The 18,136-nt window shown below is 28.8% G+C and overlaps 1 protein-coding gene and 1 long non-coding RNA gene across 4 annotated transcripts in view; one reads left to right on the top strand and one right to left on the bottom strand.

The window, feature by feature from the left end:
• Nucleotides 1–18,136, bottom strand: part of LOC111629973 (cytoplasmic polyadenylation element-binding protein 1-like) — a 72,641-nt gene that overhangs the window by 8,675 nt on the left and 45,830 nt on the right. The window contains exons 1-7 of one of the 3 annotated variants that reach the window (XM_023373964.1): nt 16,006–16,186; nt 15,572–15,715; nt 5,278–5,428; nt 5,133–5,186; nt 4,786–5,023; nt 2,604–2,745; nt 303–510 (exon numbers count right to left, since the gene is read on the bottom strand). In XM_023373964.1, the coding sequence (XP_023229732.1) occupies nt 303–510; nt 2,604–2,745; nt 4,786–5,023; nt 5,133–5,186; nt 5,278–5,428; nt 15,572–15,592 (814 nt within the window). In that variant the 5' untranslated portion in view covers nt 15,593–15,715; nt 16,006–16,186. Of the gene's footprint in view, nt 1–302; nt 511–2,603; nt 2,746–4,785; nt 5,024–5,132; nt 5,187–5,277; nt 5,429–15,571; nt 15,776–16,005; nt 16,187–18,136 lie in introns of those variants that run through there. The other 2 variants (XM_023373956.1, XM_023373947.1) reach the window with 2 other exon arrangements.
• LOC111629991 overlaps nt 16,235–18,136 on the top strand; it is a 39,531-nt gene continuing 37,629 nt past the window's right edge. Inside the window, exon 1 of the long non-coding RNA XR_002757434.1 lies at nt 16,235–16,443. This is a non-coding gene — a long non-coding RNA (uncharacterized LOC111629991). The remainder of the gene's footprint in view (nt 16,444–18,136) is intronic.

Below are 18,136 nucleotides of genomic sequence, written 5' to 3'. Positions count from 1 at the left end.
TCTTCACACTATTTTACGATTAGCCCTACAATAGTGAATTTAGTGTAAAAATTTTTACATTAGGTATAAAAAAACTATGATGTTTTTTAATCCACATGGATGCAACTGTTTGATCTGAGAATTGGTCCAGACTGAAAATGACCTGGATTCTATTGTATATGTATGACAAGTCAAATTTTATTCTTCCTGAATAAAATTTGTCAAATAAGTTTGTGGATAAAAATTGCTTCCATATAAATGGAAAATTAACAAAATTTCATAAAAAGAACTAAAGGCTAGCTTTAGTAAACAAACGTTCATACCTGCTGCATTTCGGTAAAGTCTTGCAGCCCTTTCAACTGCATCAAGATCTCCATAATTGTTATTCAGGAATGAGTTAACAGACCATCGCCTATCAGAGAAGAGAGGCGGAGTGAACAATTGTAAGTCGACATCTGGACGAGAACCTGTAGTTGGAAGATTTAGTGTTGAAGTTAACGTACTGTTGCTGTTACCTAGGTTGAGGTTATTCTGCAAAGAAAATTCAGAAAAATTAATAATTTTATTGCACATGAACCATTAGGTTTCACAAAATTAACTGAAAAATAAAAAAAAGAGTTCAGTGAATTATTTCACATTAGGAGCAGAATATAGTTTTCTACACAAAGTTGTGAAAAGGAGTAGGTTTTTTGCACATTGAAAACTATGAAAATTGCATTTAAAGATGTACTAAAAACAAAAAAAATACAACACACCTTTGAAAGATCATTTCGGCAAATTAGTGAACAGCTATTAAAAAGTTGTGCTAGACATTACTGAAACTCCTATGCAAAATTGATAAATTATTAAGACTTCAATAAACATAAGATACAAAAATGGCATTTAAACCTGCAGCTGAGGTCAAATTGCAAAATATGTACTTTTGGAAACTGCTTAGGTATATTCTTAATATTAATTGAATTTAATTGGCAAGTTTTTCTATTTAAAATCTTTTGCTTAAGAAATAGAACATTATCCTTTTGATAAAAAAAAGTTTGTTATTAATTGTCAACTAAGCATTTTAAATATCAGATAAGTTAAATGGAGAAAATTCAGACATTGCTTTAATTACAGGAAAAAAATGGTGTCTATACTTATTAAAATGTAAGTGCAATTACTAGAAACTTTATATCCAACATTTTAACTTGTCAATCTGAAGAGCTAGTTACTGCTTTCGCACAACTTAAGTTTGCCTTTTATATAAATTTAGCTACCAAACTTTAAGGCTATTCAGAAATTAACCAGTTAGGCTGGCATAGCCACATTACATATTGCAGAAACCTGACATATGCACAAATAAAAATACACAATGTCTCATGGCTGCCTATGCAGTTGGCCATTTTGTTAACAGTTGTATAGCAAGTGTGGAAACATGTCGACGTGGGGCATAATCTGCTTTTTGCAAGCTGAAGGACAGTGCAGTCCAAGATTCACTGAAGGGAGAGTTGTGTATAGTGTAAACTTCATGAGTGAGGGTTGTGTCAGAATGATGTCTGAAACTTCAGGAAGGACAGATTGTCTTCCTCCAGTTTCATAATGCACAACTGCTTAACTTGAATGAGTAGACAGTGACGACTCAGTTCAGTCTTGTCAAGTTTTCCGAAATTTCAGAAAATTGGCAAGGTGACCTCAACTCAGTTACAAGTTTTGTGCAAGGTGGGTGGATAAAACCTCAAAATACACTGAATAAGATATGAGTAGCATTGCAAAAAACTGATTATGAGGAGGACAACACTTTCTGCACAAAAATCAGATGACAAAACAAGGATTTGGTTTGTGAACACAAGACAAAAAGGAACAATTTAAGTACATGGATGAACATGAACTTTCTGAACCAACCCAAAAATTCAAGAAAATTGTTATCTAGCAAAAGAGATAGTCAGTTTGGGACTAAGTGTTGCTGCCAGATTTTATGGAGCCCAAGACTTGCATCTTAGGGATACTGTGAAACAAAAAACTAGAGCAATTCAGACCAAGAGGTGGAGTGCATTGTCCTCAGGCATGATTCGTGTCCATTACAAATGATGACCAAAAAGGCATTTCAATTTTTTTGATGAGTTATTTGATCATCCCACCTACAGCCCAACCTAGTACCAAGTGACTTTCATTCCCAAAAATGAAAAAAGGTGATAAGGGACCAGCAATTCGTGTCCAATGAGGTAAAGAATTTATTGACAGCTGAATTCCCAGCCAGCAATTTTTTTTGATTAGAGCATGAAGAAAATGCTAGGTCCTATCAGCATTTGTAAAAACATTTTTGATAAGTCAATGAAATTAAGATTAGGAACACGTTTTGTAGGTAGGCAATTTAGTGAAAACTTGAAGTAAAATGACATTATTTTGCAACCTACAATTTAAGAAAACTTAGTTCTTAAAATCAATATTTTAAAGCTAGTTTAAGTAAATATTAAATTTTTCAAAATTAGTGATGGACTGCAATTTCAATGCAAAATTTCAACAAAGTCCTATAAATTAAAAAATTGAAGAGAACAATCAAGCAATTTTTAAATGTTAATTGTAGAAATTATTTATATTTTGCCTTACTAACATTATTACATGTGAAAATTCTTATCAAAATTCATTACCATTAAGTCAGATAAAGCACTAATATCTGAAACACTGCTGATTCCACTTGTATCAGAATCAGTAGGAGAAGTACTACGACTTGTTCGGTAATCATCACATCCCATTAAAATGGCCTGCTCAATAGTGGGACTTCTTTGTTCGCTGTAAAAAGTAAAAAAATATATAGATTAGAATTGAACAAGCTGTCAAAAAAAAGCATTAAACTACAGAACAGAAAATTTTAAAATTAAAAATGAAAATAGAATTCAAAAATAAAGTGACTAAGATGTATGCATTTACTCAGATTTGGAATAAACTGGTGACTAAATATTCAAGTACTTTTGAACAAACTTTAATCACCTTCAAAGTACTCTGATGCAATGTACTTGACTTCAGACTGTTGTTTTAAACAATGGAATAAATTCAATTTTTATGCCTTTTAAAACAGCAAACACCCAGCATGGTACAAGCAAAAGCATGTCAGTGGAAAGTCCACTCATTCATTTGCCATAACTCTGGACACTTCAGAAGGTTGCAACAAGATTTGCAGAAAACTTCAAGACTGGTTTCTAGTTTGACTGGAACAAGTTACAAATGCACAATCCCCTCTCAAAAAGGAAACAGACAAGAAAAAGCAGGTGTCCAAAATCTTCATTGTTTGAAAACAGCCTCAATGCCATTTGTTAAACATATGCAGATGGATTTATTAAAAAACACTAGTTTGGAAAGACTTATTCTGGATGGCAGACTTAGTACAGTCAGATTTTTTGGGTCTTGTCCGTAAGACTTATTCTGCTTAATTATGATACTAAAGATCAGTAAAAATGAGTCATTTGTCAGGTAATGATCAGATTTTTTGGAATAGACTTTATATTATATCCATAGCCATAATTTAGATGCAAACAAAAACTTGATAATCTTGGTTCAATTTTGTTACATATTTTCTAGAATAATTTGGATTACTGGAGTCAAATTTAGAGATTTTTAATGCCTCCAATCTAAGTTTAGCTCAGTTAAACTGGGGACTGACAGTGGCATAGATTTCATTAAAAAAAGTGAAACCATTAGTTGCTTAAGTATTTAAAATTCAACAGTTACTATGTTTTGACTATGATATAAACTGGGCACTGACAATCTGGCTTCCATCTTCTATAGACCAATATTAAAACACTATCCTTAAGTAGTTACATCAAATTTACAGTCATTCAGTGAAAATAAAGTGAAAGATTAAAATATTGTTTTCAAAATTTGTAAGGTTTTACCATCATCATCTACAATTTAAAAAATCCTTTTGATTATTAATTTATTGAAGTTACATAAGCTTCAAATTAATCATAGTGAAAAAAAATCCAAAATTCAGTGATTGGACCTAAACTGATTTTTTAATATAGAAAAGTTTATAAATAGATAATAAAAACTTATTTATAAACAGCAGAAAAAAAACTTGAAAATTCTATAAAAACCTGAAAGATATCTCTTGGACTTCTAAATTCACAGTAAAGACAAAATGAAAAACAAACATTTAATATAGAATCTTTTCTGCAAATCAATGAAACCAAATCTAAAAGGTACAAGCCCACCAGTGGCCAAGCAGTCTTCATACCCTGAACACTGGGATTTTAGTTGTGGGTTTGCATCTCATTTCTTTGGGCTGGCCACGTGGAGTGGAGTTCTCTCCACGTCTGTAACGCCTAAACAGGGACCAGTTTCCCTTAAAAACCTCCCAGAAGGCATCCCCAGGCAGATCGACCAAACGTTGCATAGCCATAACTTAAACTAAAAAAGTACCATTTTGAATAATTTAGCAAACTGACAAGTGAAAAGTGAAGTCAGAAAAAAAACCACTTCGTAAATATTTGCTTTTTCTTAACCATTATAGCTGGAGATTCAAAACTAAACTAATCTTAAAGCCAGATGATGGCAGTTTCCTCTGAGCAGAAGTCTAAATCCAAAAGTTATGCACCTTTTTTCCAGTGCAGCTGCTTAAGTAACTATAAGCACATCTATTAAGTGATAATAAAAATTATCAGTTTATGGTTTTAAAAACCATCTGTTAACTTTAATTGCTCTAGAGTAAGAATTGCTACTTTCAAGACTAAGATGTAACAACAAATAAGATACTGATCAGTTATGTGTGACTTTAATTGCTACTTAAATCTTAGAATATTCATTAAGATAAATATTAATACAAGTGTTACAAACCATTGATAAGAGGAAGCTTTAATTGCTCTGAGACCAGTGGAATTTGTTCCAATGCTTTGTTGTAACATCTTGCTTAATGGGTTATCAGAAAATTGAACGTTGCCATAATCATAGCTTCTTAAATTTGAATTGTTTGTGTTGTAGTTTGAAGACATTATGTTGGATAATCCACTTTGCATAGAATTTGACATCACATTAGACATTCCATAAGATGGATGTAAATTGGAACTTTGAAAAACTGAAATAAGAATACAGTATTAAAAACCCACTTATAAAATAAAATATTTCACATGTTTTTAAAAATCCATTATATAGAGAATACTAAAATCAAGAACTATAGCACTTACCCGAATGAGTGTTTCCATTCAAGCCTAACAAGTCTGCCACTGAATACTGAGAGCCTGGAAAAAGTAAAGTATTCACTAAATATGCCACAAAATTAAAAATAAAAAATTTAGCAAAATAAGGAGGGGAAAAAAAAAATATAGTTACTTTGGGTGGTTTTCCCATATTGTTCTGGTAGATTTGACAAGTCAAGCGTGTTCTCCAACATTGCATTTATCCGCTGGAAAATATCCCTATTTGAGTCACTGTTTTGATTGTGAACTTTTCCGTCCAGATCCAATGAATTTTGAAAAGATAACTAAACAAAAAAAAAACAAAGTATTTTAATCTAATGTAAGAATAAAAATTTAAAAATTTCTTACCAGAAGATACTTATTTCTGTAAACAAGAAACACCTGCTAATAAGTATATTAGTTTCAAGTTTCGCCTATACCATTTTGTGGTTTACTCATTGTATTACAGGGTAAAAAAAAATAAAATACTTCCTATACATTAAAGCATTTGTCTGGGAACACAATTTTGATCTCAATTACACCAAAAAAAAATGCATACATTTTAATAGTTATCAAAATTACATTGTTAGAATGAATCATCGAAAAAGATCTTACAGCAATTTGTTATTCTATTAGTATGATTTTCAGATTCATCATCCATAAACAAAGAATTACTTTAAAATATGAACACTGACTGGTTTAGAATTAAGAAAGTAGGTAAACAATATGCAAGTCAGTTTAATACAGAAAATTACTTAAAAAACTTGATTTTAAAGAACTGAAATTTTTTGTTTAACATGAACAGGTTTAAAATTTAAGTTATCAAATTTAAAAAAAATCTTTTAATTTGAAATTAGTCCCTATAGTACAAATTTCCATCACAAGTATTACAACTCAAGAATGAGATTTTAAGACTAAAATTTGTCAGTTTAATTTGGAACTACATTAAAATTTAAACTTAACTATCAGTTAATGCATAAGATTTGAGATATTAATTAGAGAATGTTTTATCGTCCATTGCAAAAATACTTTTGTTCTATAAATTTGCAACTTATTTGATAAATATCACAAGTCAAAAATTATTGCTCAATGCTTAAAGCACTAGTATACATTTGGCTTTAGCTGTTAGCCACAATTCATTACAGATAATGTTTCAGCCTTAATGGGGCTGAATTGGTCAGAGATGGGATTACAGTAGCATGTCATTTATCCGAATCAATTGGGGACTGGTGTTATGTGAAAAATAAGTTATCCGAACAACAGATTATGTACGAAAAAATATATTAACCTATCCCATGTTGAAATTTCTCTGTTGTGTGTGTCTGCATAGGTTTAACATCTATGAAAATTCAAACGTAAATTTTTTAATAATAATAATTGTGGTTATTGTATTGTTAAAAATTATTTATTTTGTACAAACAAAGTATATTGAAAAATATAAAAACAAAAAAGTATATTTTGGAAGTTAATCTAGTATCAAAAGCGTTCCAGTCTGACTGTCGTGCTGAATCTAACACTTTCAACCGAAACGTCTGTTAACCGATCGGCTTTCGGATAAACGACGCTCTACTGTAGTTAAAAAACATAAGAGAAGCTTCAGTACAGTATTTAGTTTTGTTTTATGGAAAATGTGGTTTATGTTTCTAAATACTTAGATTTTATTAGGCTTAGTGTAAAGCCTAATAAAATCTTTGTACTAAGTAAATAATAAAGTCATATGAAACTAAGGCTTTAGTCTTAGTTTCATATGACTTATTATTTACTTAGTGCAATCTTATAAGGTCACATTTTTATATAATGTGGAATAAACAAATCTAACAATTTAGGAAATAGCTGTCATTCTCTTTAGTTTACAACAAACTTCAATGCTTTTATCTGGATTTAACTGTTTTTTAACAAACATTTCCATAACTTACAGGTTAAGTGTACAAGCTCATTCAATTTTAATAAGAAATTGCACTAGACATCAATGTTACTTAACTTTGATTACATGATAAAGAATGAACTAAACTTGAATGTGTAGACATGCTAGATCAAGTCAGTACAAGATTACTATACACAAGAAAAGAGTAATGACTGTAGGGTCAAGGTCCACTGATAAGCAGAATAAATTTTTACAAAATTGAAAAGTAAACTAAACTTTAACTTATCCAAAAGAAAGTCAGAACTAGCCAATTTAGGTCATTTTTACATGTTTTCTATTGCTATTAGTACTATTACATAATAAAGCTGTCTTAGATTAAACTTCAGTTGTCTCTATAAAAATTTCAAATTCCAGACAATGTTAATTTCAATTCAAAAATTTTAAAAAAACTGGAAAAAAATGATTCATGAGTTGACAAGAATAATCCTAGACCAAATCTACTAAAACTTCTTATTTCAAATGAAAAATGTTTTTAAAGGTAATAGAAAGCAAAATAAAGAAAATCAAAACTTTAGATGGGCTTTATTTGAAAGGGGAACGAAATACTTAAAGATTTGAGAAAACTCAATTGGTTGGTTGGAGTTTGAAGCACAAGAGCCTAGACAGGCCAAAGATTGCCAGGTCTAGCCAGTTTTGTTGCCATGTTTTTAAAGGTCTTAATAATATGTATGTTCTAAAGTTCTATATAAAAGTTTGCCTTCTGATATGCCAGCCATTGTAGGTTGAATTTGTTATCTAGTATAGTTTAATTGTAGAGAAATTTAGCACTTGCTTAAATTAATTGTACACAAAAGCTTAATTCAATTATGATAATTGTTTACTTAAGTACTAAGATTTGTAAATAAAAATTAAGATTGCAAACCACTAAAGCAGTTAACTAACTGAAACTCTACTGAAACATGTGCCATTTATTTCTTTTAAATCAATATGACTAAGATTTCAAGAAATGCATTTTGTTAAAAAGATGAAAGAATAAACAGCAAGTTATTGTATATGGAGTCTTCAGGACATATCCTTTGATAAGTTGTCTAGGAAGTTTAGTCCTATTTGATTCTTTGGGATCAAAAACTATTGCAAAAAATTAACTTTAGACAAGCACTGTGGGATATGAACAATTACATGAAAAGTATTTTAATTTTTTATTCTTAAAAACGAATGTTGCCAAAAAAACCTAATTTTTCTTAGCAACACTAGAGCAGAAATTGTTACATGCACACAGAATGTTTAATTTAGTGATTTTAGCTTTCTTCAGGTTATTATACCCCACAATACAGTGTAAATTACAGCAAGTTTGTATTAACCCTTTTAAAACATTGGATTTGTGTTGGTAACTAAAATCAAATGACCTGCTTTGAAAGATCCGAGATAATATACAACAGATGAGAAAAAAAATGCCCATGAGAGATTTTATACATTAATAGTTTTTACAAGAATTGCATATCTAATGAGCACCATGTTATTATAGTTAAAATTTTAATCTTCTCAGCAAAATCTAAAGTAAGGATAAAGCAAAAAATTAGCATTTCTGTCTAGGAAAATAAAGTGCTTTTTGTAAAAGCAGAAAATTCTTAATCATTTACATAAAATAAAGCAAGTCTGTATAGAGTGAATGACTAACCCCATGAAAATGCGAGCATGCACACACACGTACATTTTTCTAGATTGAAAAGCAATATTGCTTACAAAGTTATACATCATTGGATTTCCCTAAATAACATAACATTTGTTCAGAGATTATGTTTCATTTTTAACAATGAAAAGAACACCTATAAACACCACAGAGGGAAAAAACACTTGGGAAGTAAAAACCAGATCATGATGAATGACATACAACCATCTCTGAATGTGGGAAATGTAAGACAGTACTCATCTACTTATTTTGTATCCCTTGAATTTAGATTAAGATTTAACTGAGTGTTGAGTGTTACAAATTCTAACAGCAACTAAATTTTTAAAAGTATCAAACTAAGCAGCATATCAATTTATTAAAGTGAGGTTTTTAAAAAACTTTGAGTTAAGATGTTAGTTTGCAATCCTACATATCCTTCAGAATACAAATTCTGAAAAGAGGGCATAAAATATAATTTGAAAAAAGAAATTGTAACCTTGTAGGACCAAGTTTGACCTAAAACCTATAATTCTTCATCCCTAACAGTCTACATATTGAGTCTAGCCTATAGGCTAAGACCATTATGTGATTTGCTGATTTTTACATTTTAACAGAAGTTGTTTTGGAATACAAAAGTTCTGAAGTTAGTCTTAAAATGGACCTAGTAAAATGAATAAGATGCAGTAGAGAGTATGAACATTAAAAACAGTTGTATTGATTACAACAATGATTAACAGTTGTTTTGTTTCAAAGAAAAAAAATCTTCCAAAACAACTTATAATCTGTTTCTAAATGCTTAAATAGCATCAATGCAATAAACTAAGTGAAAAATAGCTAGTCCTATTTTGCAAGCATTAATTTTTCTAGAAGTAATGCAAAATGAGAGGAATTTATACTGAAATTTGAACAAAAACTTTGCAATTGCCAAAGACTACTCCATTGATAAAATGTGCAGGTGGTAAAAAATTTTACATCTGCTTTTTTTGTAAACACTTTTTTATTGGATCTCTAGAAAAACAATTTTATCTGTTTCAAAGAAGAGCTCTAACAGTTAAAAATTTATGTACCAAAGTGAAAGAAAAACTATATTCTTAAGTAACAGATTCAGCCTAATAATCTTATTTAAACGAGTTTGTACAAATTTAAAATTTTGTTAAATTAGATTCTATGTAAAGAATTATTTACAAAAATGGACAACATTTAAATCCATTTAAAACAAGTTAAATCAGAGAATTACATTAATTTAAACATTCATTTTTCTGGAAAATTAATCAGAAGACAAACTTTAATTGTTTATATTAAAAAGTTTTTATCATAAAGTAAGAATTGCTAAGGCTTACAATTGAAAAATTTAAAAAAAAAAAAAAAAAGGTAAACCAAAACAAAGTATGCTGTCAATAATGCTATACAAAAACAGTTCAATGAATTCTTAACAAAATTCATAACACAGGGCTAACATACAAAACTGCAAATTGTTCTTAAGGAAAATAGGATTAAACATCAGGTAACTAGTCACATTCAGAGGAAGAAGTGCAAAGACAAATGATTAAAAAATATAAAAATTCTTCTAGTTACACAAATGAACCTTAGTTATTGTTAGATTATGCAAATAAAAAAAAGGAAATAATTACAAGTAGCAAATAATTCATAAATCACTTTCTAAGAATGTTAAAAGGCAATTTAAAAAATTTATACTTTCTTGTATATTTGATATTAAGAACTCAAATTAAAAAAAAAAAAAGACTAACTTGTACCTTTAAGAAACCATTTCAGATAAATGAAAAATGTCTGAAATATAAAATTTATATTAATGCATGCATAAGTGAAAACTAACAACATTAGCAAGCTTAGCAATATTTTAGTCTACAGACCAGACATTAACATCTATTCTGTTTCAAAGTTACAGTACAAAACTAGCTATGAGGAGGTCATATGTAATTATTTCCTTTAGCTTGATTTACAGTGTATTAGGAGGCTTTAATTCTTCTGAGATTTTATGAAAAATCAAAGTCAAAGTAAGCAGACATCTGCATAATTGGATAGGAAAGTAGAATGGCTATCTTGGACATCATGCTCAGGCTGTGGTCAAGCTTTACAGGTTTTGCAAAATTAAATACCAAAACCTAAGAACAGAAAGGTTTAAAATAAACAGTTCTGCATAAAAATTTGAAATTAAATTGCTTGCTATAATTAAGTAAAGTAAACCTTAATTATAGCAAGCAATAGTTGTGCTTAAACTTAAATAGTTCAGAAATTATTTTAGAACTATTTAAGTTAAACACCTAAATATTGAACTTGAGTATAAAAGTAGAAATTAAGAAAAATATTTATTCAAAATGAAAGTTTATTTCAAATTAAATATATTTTTAATTTTTAAAATTTTATCACCAATATACATTAATATTCAACAATCATATACAATAATATAACAATCATCCATGGATGTTTGTGGATATTAATATATATTACAAATGACCTATTTGTTCCCATTAGATCAGGCTTTGAGAATAAACAGGATTTGGAAATTGGAATTTTCAACTAATTCCATAATAAGTATCAGAAATGCTCAGGTCATAAGCTTTAGTTCACACAAAGTGCAATTTACTGGCAAAAGCAAAACAGAGCAACATCGTTTCTTGCAAATTTTACTATTTTGCAAAAACTGCTTTGTAGTTTGGAACTGTCAAGCTTTTCTCACTAGTGAAAAAAAATTGCCACCAATTATATTCCTGCTAGTTGCCACGTGGTTCTTCTTTTCAAAATGGCTATAGAAACTCAATGGAGTAGATGATGTAAGTCAATTATTTTAATATTCCTCTCACCCAACAAATGAAAACCATGTTTGTTTGAGTCAAAAAAAAAATGTTAACAGGATATCAGATAGCTATTTTGTTTGAGATGTTCTCTCTTGCTTGCAAATGATTAGCTATTTAAAATTCACAAAGATATATATATATTATAATTATATATCTTCTCATTTGCCCAGTAGGAACTAACATTTACAGTAGACTGTATATATCACAATGAGCGTAAGTTGAAACACATCTACTCCCTTGGGCAGGTGCACCCCAAGACTTTTCCCCATATGTATATATATATTATATGTATTCCTTTATTCAGTTCTCAAAAACCATGAGACACCTTACTGATGTGAAACAAAGCTACTACAATAACTATACTGGTCATAATTACAACATTTAGTAGCATCTCTGCTACTTTACACCATCATAAGAAACCTAACAAAGTAATTTTTAGGGAAAGGGAAAAAATATAATCATAAGAATACTATAGATCAGTATACTTAAGTTACAGGAACAGGAGGTTTTGTAAACAAATAAATATAAAGTATAATGTGTAGTTATTCTATTTTCCTCTTACATTTTCATTCAAGAAAATGGAGAGATCTACATGCAAACAATGATTTATACAAATAATTTTGGATTTTGCCTTGTCTTATCAAAAATTATTTTCTTGATCTTAAACTACAAAGAATATTCTTTAAAAAAAAAGAGCCTAGTGCTATATATAAAAAAAAGATCAGATTTAAAAGAAAGTAGCAAACTGATAGTATTATTGCATAATACTAATATAAAAACTGACAGGTAGCTCTAAGTATAAAATAAATAATGCACTATATTTCATTCTGGTTTGAATGATACTACAGTTAAAATGGGGGACAGCTACATATCAGATTAAAAAAGTAGTTACCATTGAAGTCTGGATCAACAAGTTTACATATTTGTCTTACAATGCAGATAAGTTTCATCTCATTTATGATTAGTGTGAAATCTTCACTAATATATATAACATGTACAACAATATTAATAATCTTTAAGGAAATATACAGAATTTTTAGATTCTTAGAGTATGCTAGAAACCAGATAGAAAAAACTACATCTTATAAACTTAATTTCTTTAGCCCAACTGAAGGTTACCTACAATTGCATCAATTTAAATTAAACTGTTGTATCTTAAGTTTCATATGAAGGTAAAAAACCATTGTTATAGAACAATTACTAATTACACTTTTTTAGTGTGAATTTAAGTTATCTATATTGCATTCATTTAGTTATATTAGTCAATCTGTTAGCTTAACATAGTCCAATAAATAATCCTAGTTTAAATGCTTATTAAATTAGCCAAACAATCTGGCAGATAAATTTCAAAATCCAATAGCCTGATTTTTTTAAAGTAAATATTAATTATTCAGTAATAAAAAGTCATAACCTGAAATTTTAAATGACTGCAATACCAATCAAATCCAAACAAAGTGATAATTACAGATATGTCATACCAACCTTAGTAATAACTGAAAAGCTATACAAGATTAGTACGACATGACTAAAATACCCAAGTTCATTATTTTAAAACCAAAATTAAACATATGCTATATTTTAAAAAAACAAATAGATGTAATATAAATTTGACAACTAATCACCATGACTGAATAATAAAAACAACATTGGTGTTGGGGTACAAAAATCAATAATCGTTACCTGAGAGTGAGAGTCACTGTCATTTCAATACAAGATAATTTGAAAGTCCATAAAAATAAAACTCAAAACACAGCAATAAAATTGTTGATAAATGCTGCTGCCTTCTAAAAAATCTTTTCTTTAAAAGATCCAGAAAGCAAAACTTAGTCGTCAACTTAAGCAAATTTATTTTTTCTAGTTTCTTGTATAATAAGTACAGAAATTTTTTAAATCTAAAGCTAAGTATGAATTTAGGACATAGAAAAAAACAGATCAAATTTGGATGGATGATTTATAAAATATAAAGATTACAAAAATTATTAGACCTGTTCTTAAGTGTGATAAAACAAGAGATATTAATACTATTATACTAAATATTAAAAAGAAATTAAATATATTAGCAATTATAACTAATTTTAAATGATACAGTAATGTTCAGTTCAACATCTTAAAAGTGATACATTTGTCTGTTTATTTTTCATTAACAATTCTTATAGAATTTCTATGATTTTGGTTTAAAAAAAACCAAGTTAAAAATTTACACTTTTGGCATTTCTTCAAAATTAAAATACTGCACTGATCTAAGCCAAAATTGATCACTTCTTAGAAACTAAGAAATTTGTACAAGTCACATTAAGTAATGTTCTAAATTAGTTCTTTACACACTTTCCATGAACATGTTTGAACCTAGGACCATTTTGAATTGAGTTCAGAACATTTATGCTCATGTTTTTAATTTTCACTAGACAAGTGTATAAAATTAGAAATACTAGGAAAGAGTTCGGATAAAAAAAATTTCAATTATTAAAAGGAATTTTTGGTAAAAAACTAGGAAGTGTTAAAGATTCTTTTCGGTTAAAAAGAAATTACGAAGCAATCTTTAAACTATTTTAAATACAACAGCTCAAATTAAAAAACTATTCCTTTTACACAGCTTAAGTTTATAAGTAAAAATTACACAGAACAAGATATAGTGCTAAATATTTAATGTATTATACACAATTATAAACAATACAGCACACTTTGAAGCTCTAATTTTCTGACAAACTAATATACAGCATGCAAAAGTTTTATAGTTCAACTTAAAAATAAAAATTTACATTTAAAAAAGGAAAAAATTTTTTAAAGCATTCTAAACCAAAACCAGATTAATAATAAAAGAGGAGAACAAGAAATATTTAAATTTTAAAATCATTCAAAATAAACTAAATAAAAATTAGTGTTTCATTTTCTAATAAAAAAAAATTAGAAATTTAGCAGAAATTAAAAATAAATTTAAGAAAATTAAGATGTAGAAATTAATCATTTCGAGATTATTCTTAAAAACCAAAAAAAGTTGCATAAAATAGACAGGCAAGAAACTTCTGAAGTACAGGAAATTAAAGATTTAATCTATTAATCTATTAAGTATGAAGCAACTAGGAAATATCAAAGTATACTGCAGTATTCGAGCTTCAATACGTTTTTATCTTTAATTTCTGGTTTAAAAAAAATATCATCTATTTTTAAAAAAAGGCTAAAAATATATAGTTTCGTATGAAGACATAACAGAAATCAATAGCTGTGGAAAATAAAAATTAAATTAACAAATATTGGAATGCAACACCATTTAAGAGAATTTAATATTGTTGCACTGTAGGAAGACAAAAATTTGTTTTTTTTTTTCACAAGTTTACACTTTAGCAGACCAAAAACAAAAACATATCCTTATTAGATTAATATAATAAATGCAGGTAATTAAATATATCTAGATTTATTTAAAGCATAATTTCCCGTATTAGAAATATATAGAGCAAACTTTTTTAAAAAAATAATAAAAATATTATTATAATAATAAAAAAAAAAACAAACGTGTTCCGTAGACTCGTCCGGTTTTAGATGGACGAGATAAAAAGTTGCTTATAACTTTCTACTTCTTATTGACCATTATGGAAGTAGCTTTTTAAAAGGAGGTAAAAATTTAAACGATAAATTCCTGTAATAACGAAAAGGAAAGCCGGAAAATCGAGGTTTCCATTTACAATACGCAGAGAGCCGACAGTGTGACGCAGTCAGCATTTTGCGACTGTTGCGGATGAGTAAGCGAACGATACCACTGATGAGTAACGAGCGATATATACGGTCGAAGAACTGAGAAATATTCGAGAAAGGAAAACAATTTTAATAAATAAAACTACATTTATAGTCAAGAATTCGATTCGTACCGGCAACAAGACCTTACAGTGTAATTACGAGGAAGCACTATGCAGTAAGGGGTGGGAAGGGCGTAAAAGACAACGTCACGTGAATATTTCTCATCGGTTTTTTTCCACGTTACGGCTTTGTCTTTAGACCCAGAAATCTCGTGATACGATTAGAATTATTAATTAAAACTTAAAAATTAATTTAAAATATATATTAAGACGGAAGAATTGGAATTAAAAATAAATAAAAAACTTACGTTTGATATATTCATGGACATAACGTCCGTACATCCAGGTCCCAAATTATCAGTCGTCGTGATTGTATTTTTGTAGAAGCAGGAATTAAAAAAAAGGAATGGAAAATTGTGTGAAGAATTTCAACGACGTAAATACAGCCCTCGCTAAAACGCACACAAAAATTGTGTAATATTATAAAGTCACGAAAATATATATATATATATAATATACGAAATGAATAGTTGCCTGTATATCTGGGTAGTTTCCACAAAAACAATTTTCAAACTTTAAACTCCTTTTTAGAAATTAAACTCTGGCTTCGCTAGATTAACTTTTACTTATGTAATTATATGATGAAATTTTTTTGTNTCGCTAAAACGCACACAAAAAATTGTGTAATATTATAAAGTCACGAGAATATATATATACGAATATATATATATATATAATATACGAAATGAATAGTTGCCTGTATATCTTGATAGTTTCCACAAATACAATTTTCAAACTTTAAACTCCTTTTTAGAAATTAAACTCTGGCTTCGGCGGAAAAAAATGATGCTAATCAACCTTATATACCATGAATAGGCACGTATTTGCATAGGCACATGCCGTATCTAGTAGCCACGGCCCAGCAGAGAGTCAATGCGTCGCCATCTAGACTGTCGCAGAATGCTACGGAGTCAGTCCGGCTACCAGCTGTTCACGTGGCTTTTCGCACTATCACATGTACAGTACGGCACGGAAATTACCCGGCATTCAACTGCACTTCCGAGAAGATTGCATGATGGGTACGATCGATGCCAAGTCGCCAGTGGATGAGCGAGCGCAGCGGGTAATACGATAAGGGGTTGAAAGCCGCAAACACGCTGCTACACCCTACGACACTCAGGTAAGTAGTGGCACGCTTTAACCTACTTTTCCGCGCTATCCGGCTTAGAAAAAAAAAAAATCGGAAAAAAATTTTTTTCCCTCCGAAACGCGTTAAATTTACTCGGCATTCACCTTATAATCTAAACACTTAAAAGAAGATATAGATAGATAGAGCGGGAGGAAAAAAAGAAAAAAAAAATGCTTTCCTGATTCTACGAGACTCCCCCCGCTCTTTTTTTTCGCTACTTGACCGAGTGTCGAAGCATAAATTAAATTTAATTTTAACCAGTTAAGTTCTATAGATAGTATTTCCGCTACCGATTTAAGAAACGAGAGTTTATTTCCTCTTTCTAAATTTAAATCGACCTCAAGTTGTCGTTTGCAAATAGAACTTTTTAGAGTTTATTGTTAAATAGTGTCAATCAAGGCCTGAAGCCATACGGAAGAAAAACATCGATTTCGACCCGATTGTTACATATTTTAACTTTTTAAACGTAAAAGTAATAAAAGAAAGAATAGATTAATTTTCTACAGTAGTTTTATAAATAAATATCCTTGATTTTTATTGATAATACCAGGAATGTGAATGTTGTAAGGCTTTTTTTTCTCTGTTATAGCCTTAAAGCAATAAAAATGAAATAAAATTTTGCATATTAGCCTATATTACATTAAGAGTTATGATTTATTAACAATTAAAACTTATTTCTTGTATAAAAACAGAATAATCGCACTAATAAATTCATACATTAGCTAAAATATTTATAAAGTTTTAAATATACAAAAGTTTTTCTTAAATACAAATTAAAATGTTTGCAAGATTTCAACTGTGTAAATGTAGCATGTAAAGTAAATAATTTTTTTAATATTTAGCTCTATATATAAATGCAATGTTATGTAGAGAGAAATGACTTACTTGGTAAGCTACCTATCGTTACATATAATTGCATAGTTTTAATTGATAAATAATGTTTATGCATTTGCAATCTTGCAAATCAATTTATATAAAAAATGAACCTAAATAATTAGCTTTTTCTTTTATGTATGGCTAATTTTTAAGCATAAAATGACTCCAAAAAGACTTAAAATTAAATTCTAAGAGTAAGATGTTGTTTATTTAATCAGAAGTGTTTGATTTTTTCAACTACAAGTTGTTGTTATAATTTATTTTGCATATATATAATGGAGAGCCAATATTATAGTGAATTATTTTAATTTATTATTATAAATAAGGAAAAAAGAATAAAAACAGAAATACTTCAATATTACTAAAGCATGGTAAATTTTCTTTAAATTAATAATTAAAAAAATTATCTATTTACGTACCAGATCTATACTATATAGTTAAAGAAGTATTAAAGATTTCTAAATATTCTAAAATCTCTTAAACAAATTTCAAATCTAGTAATTAACATTCATTAGGCATTTTTATGCAGTATCATAAATATAAACTCAACTATTTTTCTATATAATAATGTTTCTCCATTATTATGTAATCAAATAATTTTTAACAACAATGTTAGCTATAGGATATCAAATTTTCCCATCATCCCTTATTTTGGCAGCAGTTCTTACTTGTTAGATTGAGACCAAGATAAGTGTTAAGTTACATTTTAGGTTTGTTTGTTTTTCTCAGAGATAGCTTTCACTCTGACATCTCAGTTTTGGTATGTGCCTGTAAAAGCCAAAGAATTATATCAAATAGAAATAAAAGC

The sequence above is a fragment of the Centruroides sculpturatus genome, unplaced genomic scaffold (genome assembly GCF_000671375.1).
Source record: "Centruroides sculpturatus isolate CEXI.00-Female unplaced genomic scaffold, Cexi_2.0 scaffold68, whole genome shotgun sequence".
Lineage (NCBI taxonomy): Eukaryota > Metazoa > Arthropoda > Arachnida > Scorpiones > Buthidae > Centruroides > Centruroides sculpturatus.
Note: the sequence above shows the minus strand (reverse complement) of the source record. Positions and strands in the feature narration are given on the sequence as shown.